General features: G+C 44.4%; 3 protein-coding genes across 7 annotated transcripts in view; 2 read left to right on the top strand and 1 right to left on the bottom strand.

Moving 5' to 3' along the window:
* The window catches only part of CNKSR2 (connector enhancer of kinase suppressor of Ras 2), a 201,129-nt gene extending 198,295 nt beyond the window's left edge, over positions 1-2,834 (top strand). For 4 of the 5 annotated variants that reach the window (XM_079320101.1, XM_079320100.1, XM_079320099.1 and 1 more), the window contains one exon: positions 1,087-2,834. In XM_079320101.1, the coding sequence (XP_079176227.1) occupies positions 1,087-1,302 (216 nt within the window). In that variant the 3' untranslated portion in view covers positions 1,303-2,834. The remainder of the gene's footprint in view (positions 1-1,086) is intronic. The other variant, XM_079320103.1, reaches the window with a different exon arrangement.
* Positions 1-18,005, top strand: part of MBTPS2 (membrane bound transcription factor peptidase, site 2) — a 208,486-nt gene that overhangs the window by 95,711 nt on the left and 94,770 nt on the right. The window lies entirely within an intron of this gene.
* KLHL34 (kelch like family member 34) lies at positions 4,930-7,276 on the bottom strand (the record flags this gene model as incomplete). Its single annotated transcript, XM_079298150.1, has 1 exon — positions 4,930-7,276. Exon 1 carries the CDS (start codon positions 6,715-6,717, stop codon positions 4,930-4,932), a length of 1,788 nt encoding a protein of 595 aa, XP_079154276.1. The 5' UTR covers positions 6,718-7,276.

Genomic DNA, 18,005 nt, shown 5'->3' on the forward strand with positions numbered 1-18,005 from the left:
GTATTCTAGCAGGTAGTGTTAATTTGCTATTGTTTGCACAGCAATGAAAGCACGCTTATGGAAGATGTCTCTGACCCTTCTGATCTGTCTCATCATACACAGCTTGATTTTTCCCCTTGTCCTTATACCCAGAAAGATTTAACATTCTCATAGTATAGCCATGGAAAATGTGAGTCAGCCATGTGAAACCCATCTGGCAGGGAGGCTGGAGGGGAGCTTGCTGGTGGCCACACCATTCCTGTGCTGAGGAGCAGTGCTGCAAACCCATGTGTTAGCTGTGCTTCCAAGGATTATGGCTGTGGCATCCAGCCCCTGCCACCTGCAAAACTGTGAGTGGCTCTGGGTACATCTGAGGCTTACTGTGACCCTCAGCTCCATGAGCAGTCACCAGGGAGGGGTTATGGTGCAGGCACTTCCCTTGCCTCAGTGGTGCATGAGGAGGTACCAGCAGCTATGTTATATTTCCCTTTTTTGCCTTCTCTTTGCTGTGTCAGTGGTAGAAGAGGTAGCAGCCAGCCAGCCCATGGATGCAGTTGTCTGTAGTGAAGATGAGCTGTCATTCCCATGGGACTCCTGGCAGGCTTTGCAGTCCAGAGCTCAGAGCCCCCATGCCAAGCCTGGTGAAGAGTCTGTGTGTGTGTCTGTGTGTGTCTGTGTGTGTCTGTGTGTCTGTGTGTCTGTGTGTGTCTGTGTGTGTCCCACACACCCACACAGTCTTTCTGGTGCTAATCAAGGGTCATCAGGTGGCACTTTGTTCTGTGAAACCCATCCTGAGAAATGCAAGCAGCTAATAGTAAGCAGTACAGGGCTTGCTTTTTTCTGGGGCTGAGCAAGGGGGCAGGTGGGGGAATAGGGACTCATTCTGAGGGTTCTGGACAAGGTGAGGGAAGCCCAAGTCCCACAGGGGACCGTGTGACACCGTGTAGAAAAGCTGCTGTTTGTGGTGCTCATAGAGCAGATATCCTGTGCTGTCAGGGCTCTGAGGCTGGAGGCTGTACCCCCCATTCTCTCCTTCCACCCACAGGATTGATTTTGCCAGTCACCCATCACTTGCATTAACTCTTTGCTTGTTCTTTTCTCTCACAGGCCAGGGAAGGAGAAGTAGCCATTATAGATAAAGTTCTGGATAATCCAGCTTTGACGTCTAGAGACTTTCAAGAATGGAAACAAGTGTACCTTGATCTCTTCATGAACGTCTATGAAAGCAGCCCCTCGAGGGACTCTGTTAATGGCTCTGCTGAGGTGGAAGCCTTTATAGCCTCCTTAGCACACACTCACTCTTACATTGAAACACATGTGTAAGTCTCTCTTTTTGTCCATTTGCTACACTCCAGCCCTTTACTTAAGTGCATAAAGTAGTTTTTATATCAATATGTGAGAGCTCTAGTAAATTATATTTTAATGTTACTCAGCTGTGTGAAACCTTCGACGGTCAACGATACTTTCATGAGGATTTGTATATTTTATATGCTACCAATGCTCTGCTTGTGTTTACCTTCTGTGAATTAAAAAACATCTTTGGGTATGGAAGAAAAGGATTTAAAAGCATTTTTGGAAGACTGTGGCCTTCATGCAGGAAGTTCCACATGCTAAAGCTTTTGTTATCAAAGGTCAGTTTTACAATGATATTTTTTATTATATAATTCCAGTATTGCATTGCATTTCTGGAGTGCAGGTACTATTTTGGTGGTGAGAGAAAACCAATTTTTATATTTCACAAGAAACTCTAGGAGTTTCCTTAAATAACAGGGAAAAAGTTTTATGCAGTGGTTGTGTTTCAGTTTTGTCAAACACATAAAAGGGTGAAAATCGGCAGACAAAAAAATGACTAATGTGAATTTAAGTGTCAAAAGGTTAGGTCTTATTTCCTTATGCATTTTAAAAGCCTGTTGCTAAGGTTTACCACCAGAGCAAAGGGATGCTGGATTGTATTATAATTAAGACCAAATTGTGTGTTGTCTCTTAATCACATTAAGTTGATAGAAAAAAAAAAATTAGTCATGGTACTGTGATTGATGATGCTTTTGCACTGAAGGTATCAGTATAATGTGCAGATTTTGCAAAAGAGAAAATGTAGACTTTCAACATCCTTGATAGCAGCATTCATTTAGCACAGAAAGGCAGCAGTGGAAAAGGTTTCCAATGAAATGCTTCAAATCTGAGATGCTTTGAAGATTCCCACAATAGAAGAGGAGTGAATAGGATTTTTCAAGTAGTTTGCTATGTGTTTTCTGAGCTGTGAAATTTGTCTGCATTGTATGCAGGGATAATGTGTGATGAGAGCAGAGCTGAGCACAGAAAAATAACTGAGGAGTAAAAAAGCCTCTGGTTTGCTTTTGAAGGGGAAGGGATGTCTCTGGGTTCTGCTGAGTTCACAAGCCAATTAAAATGTTCTAAACTTCCATGAGATTTGTTATCTGCTGAATACAACCCAGAGAATATGAAGGAAAATAGCTCCTTAGAGTTAGGCACATTCCTGAAACAAAAGTGGGAGGGAACTCTTAAATCATATATTTACTTTTTATGGGCTTGGTTTTGAAAAATATTAAGAGCATGACAAAATATTTCTGCTCCTCTTCAGTATTTTGCTGCGTAAGTTAGGACTCATGACTGATTCAGTAATGCTCATGTGGAAAGGAAAAGCCTCCTTTATACTTTAGTGAGTTGTACTCTTAACCAACTTGAGACTATTGCCTGTACAGCTCAGTGAATGTATTTTAAATTTCATGAACTCTGATATTTCCTGGCAGTTATATCCATGAAGGGATGAAGGAAAGAATAGACAGATATATTTTCTCTCTCCTTCTTCCTTTCACTTTCCCTCTTTCTCTCTCTCTTTTCTTTCACTTTTTCTTTTTCTTTCTTTCTTTCTTTCTTTCTTTCTTTCTTTCTTTCTTTCTTTCTTTCTTTCTTTCTTTCTTTCTTTCTTTCTTTCTCTTTCTTTCTTTCTTTCTTTCTTTCTTTCTTTCTTTCTTTCTTTCTTTCTTTCTTTCTTTCTTTCTTTCTTTCTTTCTTTTTCTTTGCTCTTTCTTTTCTCTTTCCTCTCTCTCTCCCCTTTTTCTCTCTTGCTCCCCCTTCTCTTTTTCATTCTTTTCCTCTTTCTACTCCTCATTTTCTGTCTTGTCATTGTGTTTAGATTGCAAATGTTCTGCAGATTTTGCACAACTGTACAGAAGAGTGGCCTTTCTGTAGCCCATTTTCAGTAATCCTATATTCAAATTGTATGGATAACAAATCATGTATTAACATTTGTATAGGATTCTGGATCCAGTGTAAGATTTGTACTATTAGAAGAATATTGTTTGTATAAACTGGACATTTATTTACTGCATGGGTACTGACTTGTATATTAAATTTGTGAGGTTTTTGTAAATTTCTCTTAAAAAATGCTTGACTTGAAATGGATTGTGTTATTGTTCCAAGCATTTAGATTCTCTTGCTATTGTTTTACTGGACCAAAAGTAAATATATTCATATGAAAAACTCTTTATATCTGATGGATGTATATGCACATTGTGTAGTTGATTCCTTGTCAAAACCAAGGCAGTTCAGAAGACTTAGATCTGTTGCTATGCAACAGCCATTCTGCCTGCACTTTACATTAGTAAAGTTAGCTTGATTGCTTTAAAGGTGAAAATTAAACATTACAGTTTTTTAAGCTAGTCTAGTGACAAAAAACATGTGTCCTCTTCATTGTGCTGCCTTCTTTTAAGACTATTAAATGTTCTTCTATATATATTTTTATTGTATTAACTTCAGCCTAGAAAGGGAACACTGTAAAATGAAGTACAATAAATTTAGCTTTTAAATGAACATTTCTGACTCAAGATTCACTTTACTCCATACCAGATTGATTCTGTGGCATCTGACCATTGTGTCTGCATTTCACATACCCATGTATCTTAAAGTACCTCTGTGTGACACCTGCCAACAGGGAGTGGCAATATTGCTGATTTGTATGTAGGCAGACACTGAGTAAAGACTTCTGAAAACCTTCAGTTAGCTCCCTTCCCTTTGTGCCTTTGATGAAACCTTTTTTGACTGCAGGGTTCTCTCATGTAGCAGTTGAACATCAACAAAGCGTTTTGCCCTTATGAGCAGGTGTGATAACACAGCAAATGGTGCTGAGGTAAATGCCAAGGCACCAGTTACAGCTTGTAACTCCTGTAAGAAGCTTCTTGGAGGCTAACTGTGAGGATACCCATCCAGCTCTGGCCATCAAACCTAACACAGGATACAAAAGAAATGTACATCACTGGTAGTGTGCATCTTTAAAATAAACAAAATTAACATCTGGAAGTGTTCTACAACAAAGGCCACTGAGAGGGAAATTACTTCTATCAAACAAATTCTGTTTTAACTTTCAGCTGTACCTGAGTCCAGTGAGAAGTCCATGCTTTGTGTCCAGTAATTTCATGCTGGTGAGCTAAGACATTCTTGCTTAGTATGTAGTGTATCAAATAATACCTTTTCCTTGCAAATGCTTGTTACTAATTCTTCTAGGCATCAATTTTCTAGTCTTTATACGGCTCTCTTTCTTTTTGCTTAGCCATAGCATAAAAACTCAATAGCACTTACCAACTGGGAGAATTACGTCTGATTAAGAAAACAGAAAAGATGGATTATATTTTTAAATATTTGAAAAATCCAACTTGCAACACCTACTAATTGCTATCTAGGTATTACCCAAAAGTCAAGGATTACAGTTCTCACTCATCGCCTCTAAAGGTGCTACTTCCTACATCCCTGCTCAGTGAGATCAGCTTCCAGCTTTATAAATCCTAGGCGTCTTTCCTGTGCTGGAGCCAGATTTTCTTGCCTGTCTCCAGCAAGCCTTTGGCTTTTCCCAGCAGAGCGTCCCGTCTGAGGCTCAGCTGGTGCAGTGTCCGTGTCCGGGCTGCAGCTCTCCCGTTTGGGGTGTTGGTGTTCTCAGCAGCCGGGCGCTTTGCAGGGCTGGCAGGCGCCGTGCTGCTCGTGCCGCGCGCCGGGCAGCTGCAGCACGGCGCACTGCAGCCCGCACCAGGCCACCGGCGCCTTGCAGATCTCCTCCCAGCCGTCACGGTCGATGTCGTAGCCCACCACGTCTTGCGTGGAGACCTCCAGAGAGTTTTGCCATTTCTTCCCCCCGATAAGAAGAGCTGTTTCCTCTACCACTGCCAGCCCGTAGGAGAATCGATCGTAGACCAGCGGTCTTAACCGGGTCCATTGGTTCTGGTCTGGGTCGTACCTTTCTATCTCAGAGAAAGGTTCATATAATCCCAGAAAGGTGAATATGGATCCCCTGATTGTCGCCATCTGATGCCCAAACCGAGCAATGCTCATTGGGGCGCGTTCCACCCACTGCCCTTCAAGTGAGCTCAGAGAATAAACCTCACTGCTTGTGCTGGCTGGGGCCGAGTACTTGCCCCCAGAGATGTATATGGTGTTCTTGCAAACGGCACTGGCATGGCCATGTATCCTGCGTGGCAATTCCCTGGCCTTCGTCCATCTGTCCCTGCTGATGTCGTAGACTTCCACAGAGGAATGCAGCGACCCGTCCTCCCCCCTTCCACCGATGGCAAAGATATCCTTGCCTAGGACACAGCAAGAAAACTGGCATCTCTTTTCCAGCATGCCCGTGATTTGGGTCCATGTGTTAAACCTTGGATCATACCGATGGACCTTGTTTGTAACCGTTAAGGTCTGTCCAGTTTTAGCATCACCCAGGGTACCACTTTGTATCTCCCCACCCAGGATGTAGAGGAAGTTCCCCACCACACACACACTGTGGTTCTGCACTCTGTCCTGCAGCTGTGTGAGGGTTCTCCATTTGTGATTGTAAACATCAAAGGCCACCACGTCGGTGACGAGCCCCTCGCTTGCTGTGCCTCCCCCCAGCAGAATGATCCGAGTTTTCTGGTTCCTCAGTGTGGTGGACTTATCCTGCAGGACAGGCTGTTTGAATACAGATGTGTGATAATTTATTGCTTTTATGATCAAGCACTTAATACCTGCTGAGAGGGACACTTCTGACTGTGTGTAGGTTTTTCTCAGCTCTTCCACTGGGATGAGACCATATCTTATGTGCTCTAAAAGGCTGCTTGCGTGATCCAGCCTGGATTTATCCTGCTTCAACCACAGCAGGACAAGATTCAACAGGCGGCATTCCTCTACCATGGGGAGATCTGGTGATTGAATCACTGCTAGCAAAGACCTGAAGTTCAGCTCGAGAAGTCCTGGCAAATCCACGTCCAGCAGCTTCCAGATATTTTCGATAATGTATTTTTCTGTGGCTGCTAGGGCATCTGGCAGGTAGAACTTCCTGGCCACGTTGGCAGAGAAGCAGCAGTTTTCCAAGGCAAGATTGTTAACCAAGTACTGATTGCACAAGCCAATAGCATCAGTCACTTGTAAGTAGCTTGCAGCTTCCAAGGTATCCTCCAGGCTCTCAAAGGAAAGGGGCAGCAGGGATGTGTAAATGAAATCCAGGATGTGCTGGAGCCCGGTGGGTGAGACAACTTGTAGGTGAATGACACTGGCTTTAGACTCTTGGGTGTGGCTTTTGAACATGGCTCGGAAGTAGTCACTGGAGCATGCCAGCAAGGACTTGTGTGCAGGAAACTCATTTTCCTTCACTTTCAGCAGAATGTCACAGAGAAAGCCCTCTGACCTCAGTCTCTGGTACTGGGCGAGCACGGCGGTGCAGTGTGCTTTGCAGTAGGACAGGAAGTAGCTCATGGCAGACAATGCAATGCTTTCCCCTGGAGCTATTAGTGCTAAAGTGCAATTAGATATTGAAACAGCTGCCTTACTCAACAGCCATTGCTTGAATGCCCAGCAGACTTCCAGCTGTTAGAGGAAAGCCCGACCCAAAGAAAACAAGTCAGTCTTGCCTGGCACAGGGGGACAGTTAGTAGATTTGTAGTGAGTTCAGTTCATTCCTTTATAGAGCAAATAGCTATTGTCATATCAGCCGTAGGATGCTTACTTTTCTTGCCTCCACAAGTTGTGCAAGGATGAAGAGTCCACAGTTGTGCTGAGCACTTGCTTGGCTGGCCATCAGGTGACAGACGAGGGAGCTAGATGGCAATCCCAGTAAATGGCCCTTGGTGTCTGCTCCGCCGTGGCCCCCAGCCCTCCTCGCTCCCCAGGCAGATCAAAGGGATCCCCCCTGGCTGCCAGCACGGCTCTGGGCAGGCACAGGTGAGAAGGGAGTGCTGGCTTTTCTCCTCTGGTTTGTAGTGGGAGCTGCAGTCAGTCTGGATGTCAGCACCCCTGGGACACAGCCCCCTTTGTGTCCTCTCCCCACGCTCTGGGAAGCTGCAGCCGAGGATCAAATCAGCGCCCGGGGATTATTACAGGAAGATTTTCTGAGCCCATAAATCTTTGCCCGGCAGCCACTAAGACAACCAAAATACAAGATTAGTCACTGGCTGGATTTGACATGCATTTCTGGCTCTTGGCTTCACGTGACACCTCCATAGCTCACAGCTACCAGAATAGCCACAGGCTCATCCCCTCGCCCCCTCGCCTGGCAGCCAAGCCAGCGGGGGAGGAACGGGGCCAGGGACAGAGGAGCCCCCAGTGACAGCCACAGCCAGAGCAGCTGACTTGGGATGGCCTGGCTGGAAATCACAAGGGTAACACATTCGCACAAAGTGGGGACAAAAATAGATTCCCCCAGTTCAGCCATAATAAACCAAATTCTGTTTATAGAGGAGGCTTTGCATAATTGTGCTCTCACTTACCAGCTGGGAACAAACCCTGAGCCCCCAGCGATGGGCCAGAGCTGTCTTGCTCAACTTTCTCTCTTTCAGTTTGTCCCAATTAGAAGCACTTATACAGGGATTATCCCTGATTTTCACCTGGGCACTTCAGGGTCTAATTTCTACCAGGAATAGCAGCCCTGGCAGGCTACACATTCTGACCTCTTAAAGCTTGCTTCTATTTCTTGTTTTTTTTTTCCCCTGCATAATTCTGGGTGCAGGTGTTCAGGAATCTCCTCCCGACACCTTTCTTTCAAATAAAACCCTCAGGACTTGCAGATCTTGCCAGGGTTGATAAATGCCTGATCATTTTGCTGCTCTGTGAGCCAGCAGACTTGGGAGCAGAGAAGGACCCCACAGGACTGGAAAATTTCACTTTTTGCTTAAGCCCAAGGTAAAGCCTTTTTTCTGTGTTTGTTTATATTTATTTGTGTGATGTCATGAAATTCTGGCTTACCCCTGTAGCTGAGCAGTGTTTGGAGCTGACTGGATCCTATTATGGACTCTGCATGCTGTGTGACTGTTCCAGTGAGCTTGAACTGTCTTGCTAAACAGACTGATACCTACACCTGCTCTGCTTTGTTTGTGGGGAGGGACTCCAAAAACATCATTTTTTTGTTCCTATGTAGCTCTGAATATTGATTTCCTGCTTGAATCCACTTTCTGTCATGACATTATAGACCATAAATCAGGATCTTGCTAAAAGATCTTTCCCTTTGCTGGCAGCATGACATGTATGGGCAGTAGGGGTGAAGGAGAAAAAGGATACTTGTCTTTTTCCCAGTGGTTTTGGCTGTTTCCAAGTTGGGACAATTCTAAGGTATTTCAGCTGTTAGTGAAGCTATGCAGTTGATTCCAAGGTTCATTTTTGATACTTCTCCTGTTTTGGAAGTAGAGACCAAAGGCCAGGTACCTCTGTCACCCCTGGGCAGTCATGAGTCCAATGCTCCCAGTCCCAGACCCTGCTTTCCCAGTTTAACTCCATCAGGTACCCCACTCTGTACCATGAGGTGCACATAGACCTCCACTTGCTTTGAAATAGCAGGTGGGCACTGTCCATCCCAATTTCCCTGGGAGCCCCAGGGCACTGCTGAATGAGTGTGCTGCTAGCACAGAGCAGCTGGGACCCAGCACACATCCATAAATCCCACTTACCCCAGATCCAGATGGACCAGAGAGAGGTCAGTGTGTGGCTTGGCCAGCTGAGGGTGTTGCCAGCAGCAGCCAAGGAATATTGCTGACCCCACATGGCACTCCTGGCTCCCAGGTGATGCACTCCCAGTCAAGGGCAGTGTGCCTCCTCCTCAGCCCCACAAGGCCAGGCCAGGCACTGCCAGTGCTGCTCCAGCTTGGCTGGCACGTGTCCAGCACCAGCACAGCTCCAGCCACTGCCATTCCTGTAATTCCTGTCATTTCAGAGAGGCCAAACCAGGCTCAGTCTGAATATCCATCTCTGAGCCCAGAGTGATTCCATGTGAGCCCAACTGGTTGTGCATCACTTGCTTTCCAAAGGAATTCCATCTGTGGGTGACTGTTTGCAGGTCAGTTGCTGGTCTGATTTACCTGGACTGGTTTAACACCAGTGCCAGGTAAGCAGGTCCTATAATTGCATGCAGATTAGCTGTGCTGTTCCCTCCAGACCTACTTCATCTTCATGGCAAGCCAGCTGATATAAGTAGTAAGAATCATGACCCTTATAAAGCTTGGAGATCTTTTTTTTCCTTTGGCTTATAATTGAAATAAAACCACATCCTTTCCAGTCCCTTGCTCTTGAGTGAAAAAAAAAAAAAATGTCATTATCAAAATGAGGTTTTTCCCTGCTTCACTTCCAGGCAGTTAGCCTTGTCTAACTAGGGAGCCTGCTCAGCCAAGACCCTCCTTTGTCAACAAACAAATTATCTTCATGCAGCAGCTCAGGTCTCCAGCACCTTTGGAAGAATGTTTAATGTCCATTAGTAAGAGAACAGACTTAACTTACAAATCTCAGCAGGAGGCCTAGCACTAAGAGGGATGCAGTCAAACCAGGATCTCATTTTCCTCAGGAGCAATTTGGAAGAGCAGATCTAATGTTTGACTCACTAGATGGTGCTTAAAATTAGGGAAATATTAGTGTTTCAATGATGCTGATTTGTTGGGAATAGATAATACATTTCTAATCATGTGGCTCATTTAGACTTTAAATTAGATTTAGATTTCAGGCTTTATAATTTCTGTTGAAGTGATTGCTCTACTACAGTAGGCAGTCTGAAATAAAAAAAAAAAAAAATCATTCAGATGTGTGCTGTGAAAAATGTTGGCTTCCACACATGCTGAGGTTTTTTTTTCTATACAAAATTGAAAAATGGCCCAAGTTGCAATGTCATATTCAGTTTAATGTTGCAAGTAGACCATTGGTTAATGTTTAAATTTTAAATTTTATTTTAAATTTTGCCTATTATTTTTTAAGGGTAAAAATTATAATGAGTTGTACAAGTGATATTAGGCTCATTACTAACGAGAGAGTAATTGTAAAATACTCATTACAAAAATCCACAGCAGAGGATTACCAGGCTACATTTTGTTCCAAAAGAAATCAGTGCATTCCAGAGGACAACAGAGTAAATATTTCAGATGCTTGATAATGTACCACATGAACAAATAACAGCAAAATGAGCCAAGTAATGAGATTTCCTAGAAGTGCCAATCAGAAAGATCATATTGATTTAAGCTGTCTTGTAAAAATCTTTGGGCTACAGTCTGTTCTTCATCCTTGAATAATCATTCACAGTAGTATTTGGGTCAGCACATCTATTTAAAGCAAAGGATGCTTAGCCCAGGAAAGCAGTCCATAAGAGCAAAACAGTAAGAGGGAGGAATTTTCTTGCAGCTAAAGGCAGTGTCTGGTGAGATCATGTCTGTGTGTCAAAGCAAGAGAGAAGGTTCCAGCTGCACGGGGTGGGCTCAGGCTGTGTCCATTTAGCTGGGGCTGCCTGTGGCTTTGGGCACTGCTGCCCACAGGGCTCAGTCCCTGCCAGCTGGGGAGCAGGAGGGAGCACAAGGCAGTGCTGCCCAGCCTGCCAGAGAGGTCCTGCAGACCCCCAGCACCCTGTGTCCCTCCTTGGGCCACCTCAGAGGGGTCTGGGGACAGGGCTGGCAGCAAAAAATGTGAGTGCAAGGATCCATCTGCCTCTGGGGAGGAGAGAGGCTTGACCTGGTCAGGAGTCAGAGCAGAGCCCCAGCCAAAGCTTCCTGCAAGACCCTGGCTGCTAAACCATGGCTGTGGGAACTCTTCTGTGGGGGAAAGAGGAGCAAAGGAGGAAATACCACTGGCACACCTGGGCTGGAGTGGCCATGTCCCAGCTGGGTTACTCCAGCACTACCTGCACTCTGCAGGAAACCATCCTGTGGCAGGTTGTGAGAGGCAACCTGAAATAACAGGCTTTCAATCAGACACTGCCTCATTAACTCCCTCTCCCTGTTTTTTCAGGTTTTATTTGCCTCCCATGAAGACAGATGTTCCAGCTTCCATTGCCACCTCAGTGGGTTAGACATGAGCTTCCCTGGTGAATGAAAAACAAACTGGAAAATGTTTAACTTGGGCTCCCATTCCAGAGCAACTGCAGTGGGATGAGTCAGGCACTGCAGCCACAGGATAATGAAGGAGAATGTGTATTTTAATGAGCCCATTTCAGAGCAGATGCACTACCAGCTTTCACAGCATCTCAGAGCTGAGGGTGGAGGCTGCTTGGGGTTCATCTGTTCCTGTGGCCAGGTGGCACCAGAGATGCTCTGCACTGAGCTCTGGCTTTCACCCCTGGGCCAGCAGAGCTGCCTGTGCTGTTGGGGCAGAGAGGACCTGCAGCCTCTGCCCAGGGGCATCTTCCCTCTGCATCCAGCTCAGAGATGCTCACAGACATCTCTGACTGCTGCCTTCGCATGGGTATGGACAGCCCTAGCTGAAGCTCTCTGCTCATGGGTCCCTTCTGCAAGTATGGAAACCCCCATGTTATAAAAGGAATATTTCTGACCCTCATGTGGCATTCCTGCCTCCCAAAGACCTTGGGGCTGGTTGAACGGGGCTCCCAACCTTTCTTTGCTTGGGTACATGTGGAGCTGCAGCTGAGGGCTGTATTGCACTGCTGGCAGGAGAGCTGGGCTCTCCCTCCTGCCCTGGCTGGGCACAGGCACCCAGCAGCTCCCAGAGCTGCCCCTGCACACAGCCCCCTGCACCTCACCTGGCCCCATGCACAAAGCCCCTGGGACTGGGACACCCCTCAGGCTAAGAAAGGGGTAAGGAAATGGGGACTGGCCTCCCACAGTTCAGTGGTCTTTAATGCATTTACATGTAATTAGAGGGAGGATGAGTTTTCATAGGGATAGAAATGAAGGAACAACCAGTGCTCTGAGACCACAGAGGAGAAAACTGACATTTTCCTGTATTGGGATGCCACAGAGGTGAAGTAAAGCTGCATGTCTCTGAAACCAAGGTGCTTTTCACATAAGCTGCTGGGATTCAGCTCCACCATCCTCTTAGATTTCATAATTCACATTCAAGCAAATGCTGTCCAAGACATGGACTGCTGGTGAGCCAAGTAAAGGCTGCAGTGTAATCAGCTGCTGTTACTGCATGGGATAATGAGATCCTGATGTCTACACTCAGCTGATCACTACAGGTGTTCCTAGAGTTTGTGCACTGCTGTCACAGCTCTGGTCACTGTCAGCAGCACCAACAATCACCCAGTGACTTGGGCTTGCTCTCTCCACGCTGTGTAAGTCTCAGGCTTATCCTTGGGATTGAAAGGATTGCACCCGCACATGCTGATCCTTTTTCACTCTCAAACTCTCAGGTTTGAGAGTGGGAGAGCACCCATGGACACATGCCAAAGGATGAAGGATGGATGACAAATCACCAGGTATCTGAGGGTTTTTTTCTCAATGATTCCTGACTGAATAAAGCCATACTGGAGTGTGACAAAGGCATTGATGGAATGTGTGTCATTCACCCCTCTAAACTTCATGAGTCACTGACTGGTGTGTGACTAGCAAGCCTTTCTGATCAATTGTCCATAGTGGCATAAAGGTCTGGTGGCCCTGCTCCCCAAAGAGAGAGAGAGACAACGCCCTCCACACCAGACAGTCTCTAAATTCCACTCCTGAAATAAATTCCTAGGGTAGTTACAGAAATTGTGTATGCCAAATTTTCTACCCCAGGCCAGAGTCCTACCAGACCGTGCAGGATTTCAGTTATGTCCCCTCTTTCCCTGCTATGATCTGGATGACAACTGGGCATGAACATAAACTGTGGATAGCCAAACCCCTCATCTCCAAGGAGCTCTCCAAGAACTAATGGGCTATGAGATCACTTTTATTAATTTTAATTTAGAGTTCTTATGAAAGGAACCATGCAAATATTGACTGCATCATGGAAGTGCACAGAAAAAAATGCATAGCATGCCCAAAAGAGCTTGAAAAGCTGTTCTATATTCAGCAAGTTTATTTTGGTCTCATCTGTCTGGGATAAGGACTGACAGAAGTGACTCTTGAAGGGAGTGACCACTCAAGCCCTGAGCCCCAGCAGTGTGCACCTGGCATGACAGTGCAGCAGCATCTTCCTGCCACAAAGAGTTTTCAGGGGACCTTTGCACTTTGCCTGAAGTGAGAAAATCATTGCTCTGTGTTAGTTCTTCTGTCTCCCTCAAGAGAGGAAACTGTAGACAAGTGAAGGAAAAGCAGGTGAAGAGGACAGATGGACCTGAAACTCTTTGTGGGGAAACACAAACTTTGAGATGTCTAAAAGGAAAACAACCTCCCAATAGTGCAAAGACTAGCCTGTCCTTTGGCCCATCTCTCCAGGTCAGGTGGTGTCTCAGTGACAGGCACTCCCCCTCCTCGGGAATGCAGGCAGCCACAGCTCTGGGCTGGGCTGGGCTGGCAAACTCCTCCTGCAGTGGGGACAGTGGCTTTGGGGGTGGCAGTGGGGAATACAGTCCAGCAGCATGCCAGGTTCCACCAGAAAATTATTAGTTCTCACACACAAAAAGCCAGTGCAGTTGCACCTTCCTCCTCCAGTTAGGAAAGCAGTGCTGGTGTCAGGAGCCTCCTCTGATCCCATCAGAGCCATGTCCAAGGGGAGGATGAGAGATGAGCTGATGAGAGCTGGAGTTCAGTGAGAAATGGTTAAATGGAGCTACCACACAATTGTGTCAACTTGTTATCCTTCAATAGCATTGAAAGGAGAAAGAGAATAAAAATAAATGTCTATGCCTCATTTTTTTTTAAATTACAAGTAATTGCATAATTAATATTTTCTGGTGGTCATTCAAGGACAGCAACACAGTAGTTTAGGCCAACTGACCATCTTGAAAGGGTGCAGCTGTGGTTTCCCCACCTCTCATCCTCTTCCAGCCTTCCTCTTTGCTGAACTATGGTCCAACAAGCAAGTAACCACAAAGAAAATTCCCTGAATTTGCACTGTGAAAATGAGAAATGTGGCCCGAAGAAACCTGATGCCAAAAGGTAATTAGGCTTATATATGTAAAGCAATAGATAATCTATCTGCCTTCACCCTGATTTAGCTCACAGTAACATATGAATATGCCTACAGCCCTGGCAAAAAAAAAAAAAAAAAAAAAAGCCAAGGAAAAAACAAACCAAGCCAAAAGCAAAACCAAAAAAACACCCCCAAAATTTCAAAATATTACCTTCACAAGCTAGATTAGAGGCAGACTTTCAGCCCATTGTTATGTGCACTGCTGGTATGGCACTTCATTACACCAGTTAAGTCAAAACTTCTAAAAAATTGTTTGTATTAAGTAAATGCTTCCATACTTCTCAACATCAGCACCTTAACATAATTTCCAAGCTTTGAAAATTACACAATCTGTAAGGAAAACACTCAAGTTCAGGACCTACCTTGAAATAGCCATATTCACTCACTTTTGACACACACCAGCTGTACATGTAAAATAAACAGTCTGTGCAAACAAATTGCACACCCTGGTATTTCTGCTACTCCTGACTGTGGTTTAGAGGCTGTAAATTGAAATTATAAACAGAATATGAAAGCAGTCACCATACAAATCACCTGTCTGTTTTTCCCCAAACAGGTTTATTTGCCTTTGATGATACAAAATTGCTGTTACAAGTCTAGCAGATCTTCTGCAGGGAGCTATATTTTGCAATTTTCTTCAAATGAACTTTGTGGTAAAAAAAGTATTTTTCAGTTCAAAGTTTACAGTGTTACATGGAAATGGAGATAGGTTTTGTTTCCTTCAAAGCCAATAGAAATTTTGCCATCAACTCTGGAACAAGCAGAAACACAGATTTTAGCACAGAGAAGCTTGGGAGGCTGTCTCAGCTTTATTTTTCAACCTTATATGCTGGCTTTCTCACCTGATCTGCAGGGCATAATCAGCTCCCAATGGTCCTGTTAGAATGAAGGTCATTTTAAAGATCATACCCTTTACAGCTGAGCCCCTTATCTGCTATAGAAGAGAGTCTGGTGAGCTTCTACCTAGAGCAGTTTATTTTTAATGGTTTAACTCTTGCTGTGTAGAGATTATCTGTGGTTTGTAAGAGTGAGCAGGTCCTGGTGAGCAAGGATGGGGCAGCAAAAATCTCTGCTAGGATGTCCCCATTCTGCAGCCTTCCCTGATGCTTTAGGGAGCAGAGTCCTCAGACACCAGTGGTATGTGGGTGCTCCTGCTGATCTCACCTGGATTGCTTCAGGAGCAATGTTATTTCCTTCTGCTCCAACTTCTGGAAATGTTTAATTAAATTATAAAAAGGTAGTTTGTTTTTTTTTTCACCCTCCTAGTCAGATCAGACATTCTCCTGATCTTCCTCATATTTTCAGGAAAGTTACTGGAGAAAATACTGCATTTCTACAGCAACTTGACACAGATTGCCACAAGTTCAGGAAAATAAAGTACTGCAGAGAATTTCAGTTCCTATAGGCCATTTGTGCTTTCCCATGTACTGAAATTCTCAACTAAAAAGACAAACAAGAGGATAAATAGGTATAGCTAAAACATCAGAAACAAAAGCATTTAGGTCACTTTCAAAGGCAGAAAGAGCAGTAGGAGGCCAGGGTCCAGTCAGGCAGGTAAACAATCCTATGGCCATTGCTCCTCTGGACAATGTCCTTCCTGCCTAGTAAAATGCAGTGACACCAAAGGTGACACCAAACTGTCACCTTGTTCAGGACAATGCTGTGTGCCATGGGCCCTTTTGAAACACTCAGAAAGTGCTGGAAACTGCCCTCCCATGAGGACACTGCTCCAAGTCACTGCACTCAATAAATCTTTTTTGCTCTTAATTGTTTGGGTTTCTCTTAGAAACAAACATTTACCAGCTTCTGGTTTGCACACTCTTGTAAAGGTCACAAATGCTATCTCCACAGGGAGCCAGGCTATTCAGCCTTAAACTATTTAACCTTGGCTTCCTGTGGCAGCCTGCACTGCCATAAAAGCAGGCATCACTATGGGACCTATGTGCAAGGATGGAGGGGTAAAGTGCTGCTCCCCTTGGCCCATTTCAGCATGTTATTTTTAAAAGCTTATGTGTTCAGTGATGAAAATAGATGTCTTCACTCTGCTTGTCCTTTTGGATGTGTTTGATGTGTTGGATGATAATGGTATGCCAGGAAATTAGAATCACTTTCTCATTTTAAAAATGTGGATGGAGGGAAGAGAAAAGGATTTTCTTGTGATTGTTATTAGTGGAGAAAGTTTGCATTAAAAATTAAAAAAAAAAAAAATCAGGTTTTCCACAACAACTTTAGTCCTTTTACGTCCGTCCCCCCCCCCCCCCCCCCAGTTATTTGTGGGAACACCTAACTCCAGAAAAGCTTCAACTCAGCTACAAGTCTCAACTTCCTAAGACTATTCAGAAATTATCTCTATCAGTATTTCTTATACCCACCTTTCATCTTATCATGACCAAAAATTCCAACCAGGAGAATTGCTGGAAAAGCTATAATCCAATTTTGTGCCTTGGCTCTTTTTATGCTGTCTCTTTACTTTTTGAACAGCATAATTTCTAACTACACCAATCACTGCATACTCATTTGGGCTCTTTGCTTGTGAAATTAATAAAATGTGTTCTGAGCTACATCTTCTGTATTATAAAGTGGTTTGGGGTTTGATTTTTAAACTTGTAGTCACCTATCCTCTTCCTCTTTTTCCTTGTTTTGGTTTTAGTGTGTTCTCTAGTGGCATTAGAGAAGATGGAGCCTCCCAGGACTGGCAACCACAGAGTGCAATCCTTCCTGCTTGGGTTCAGCAAGAACCAGCTCACTTTCCTTTAAGACTCATTATTTTTGTCATCTGACCTAGAAAAATCACAAGACCAAGGTTCCCCCTTGCATGTAGGTCAGTCATGGGAAATACAGGGTTTGCTTTCTCACCTCTGGGATGGAAACTGATATGGTTGTCATAATCTTCCAATCTGGTTGCTCTACTGAGTGTTGTATGTTTCCTGCAGAGGCATAACATGCAATATCACAGTTATATGTCATATATATATATATATATATATATATATATATATATATATACAGGCCAATAATAGCAGCTCTACATTAGGAAACAGTTTCTAGCAGTAAAGATTGCCTAGGGAGGTTGTGTGGTGGCCACCATGCATGGCATCATCTTTAAAGTGTGCTGTAAAGAATATATTCCTTACAAATCTGCCTGGAGGCAAGGAGATGGGTTAGATGGCATTTTGAGTCCCTCTGTGGGCTGTACTCAAGGATCTTCTGCTTTTAATAAGTGTTCAGTCACAAAGTCCTCAGGCCTTGGTGATTCACACAAGTGGTTTTCTAAATAAAGGTGTTTCACTGAAAAACAAAAGCTTTAAATAGGAGAAAGCCTGGGATGCATGCTGGTGTGTGATGCTTTGGAGACATCATAATTGCTGTTTGCAAAATTTACTGAGCATGTCAGTAAGCTGAAAATGTACAGGACAAAGGGCATGCAAGGTGTCTGCCTGAAAGCACTGCCTCTCTTCACACAATGAGCCACTGGAAGGTCAGTGCCCAAACACTGCTCTTTATGAAATTGACTCCCAGGGATGTCTTGACTTGAGAACTTCTACTGAGATAGATCCATAACAAATGCATTTTTGACAACTTTTGACAACTATTTTTGGCAGCAATGTGGAAATGAACTTCACCACCACTGATGTCAGAGCTGGTTTTTCTTGTCTTTTCTCCTACATGACATAAAGTTAAATAAAACAGGTAATTTTCTCTTTTTTTAAGGTTGGCAGAGGAGAAATATT

This window comes from Erithacus rubecula, assembly GCF_903797595.1.
Source record: "Erithacus rubecula genome assembly, chromosome: 1".
Lineage (NCBI taxonomy): Eukaryota > Metazoa > Chordata > Aves > Passeriformes > Muscicapidae > Erithacus > Erithacus rubecula.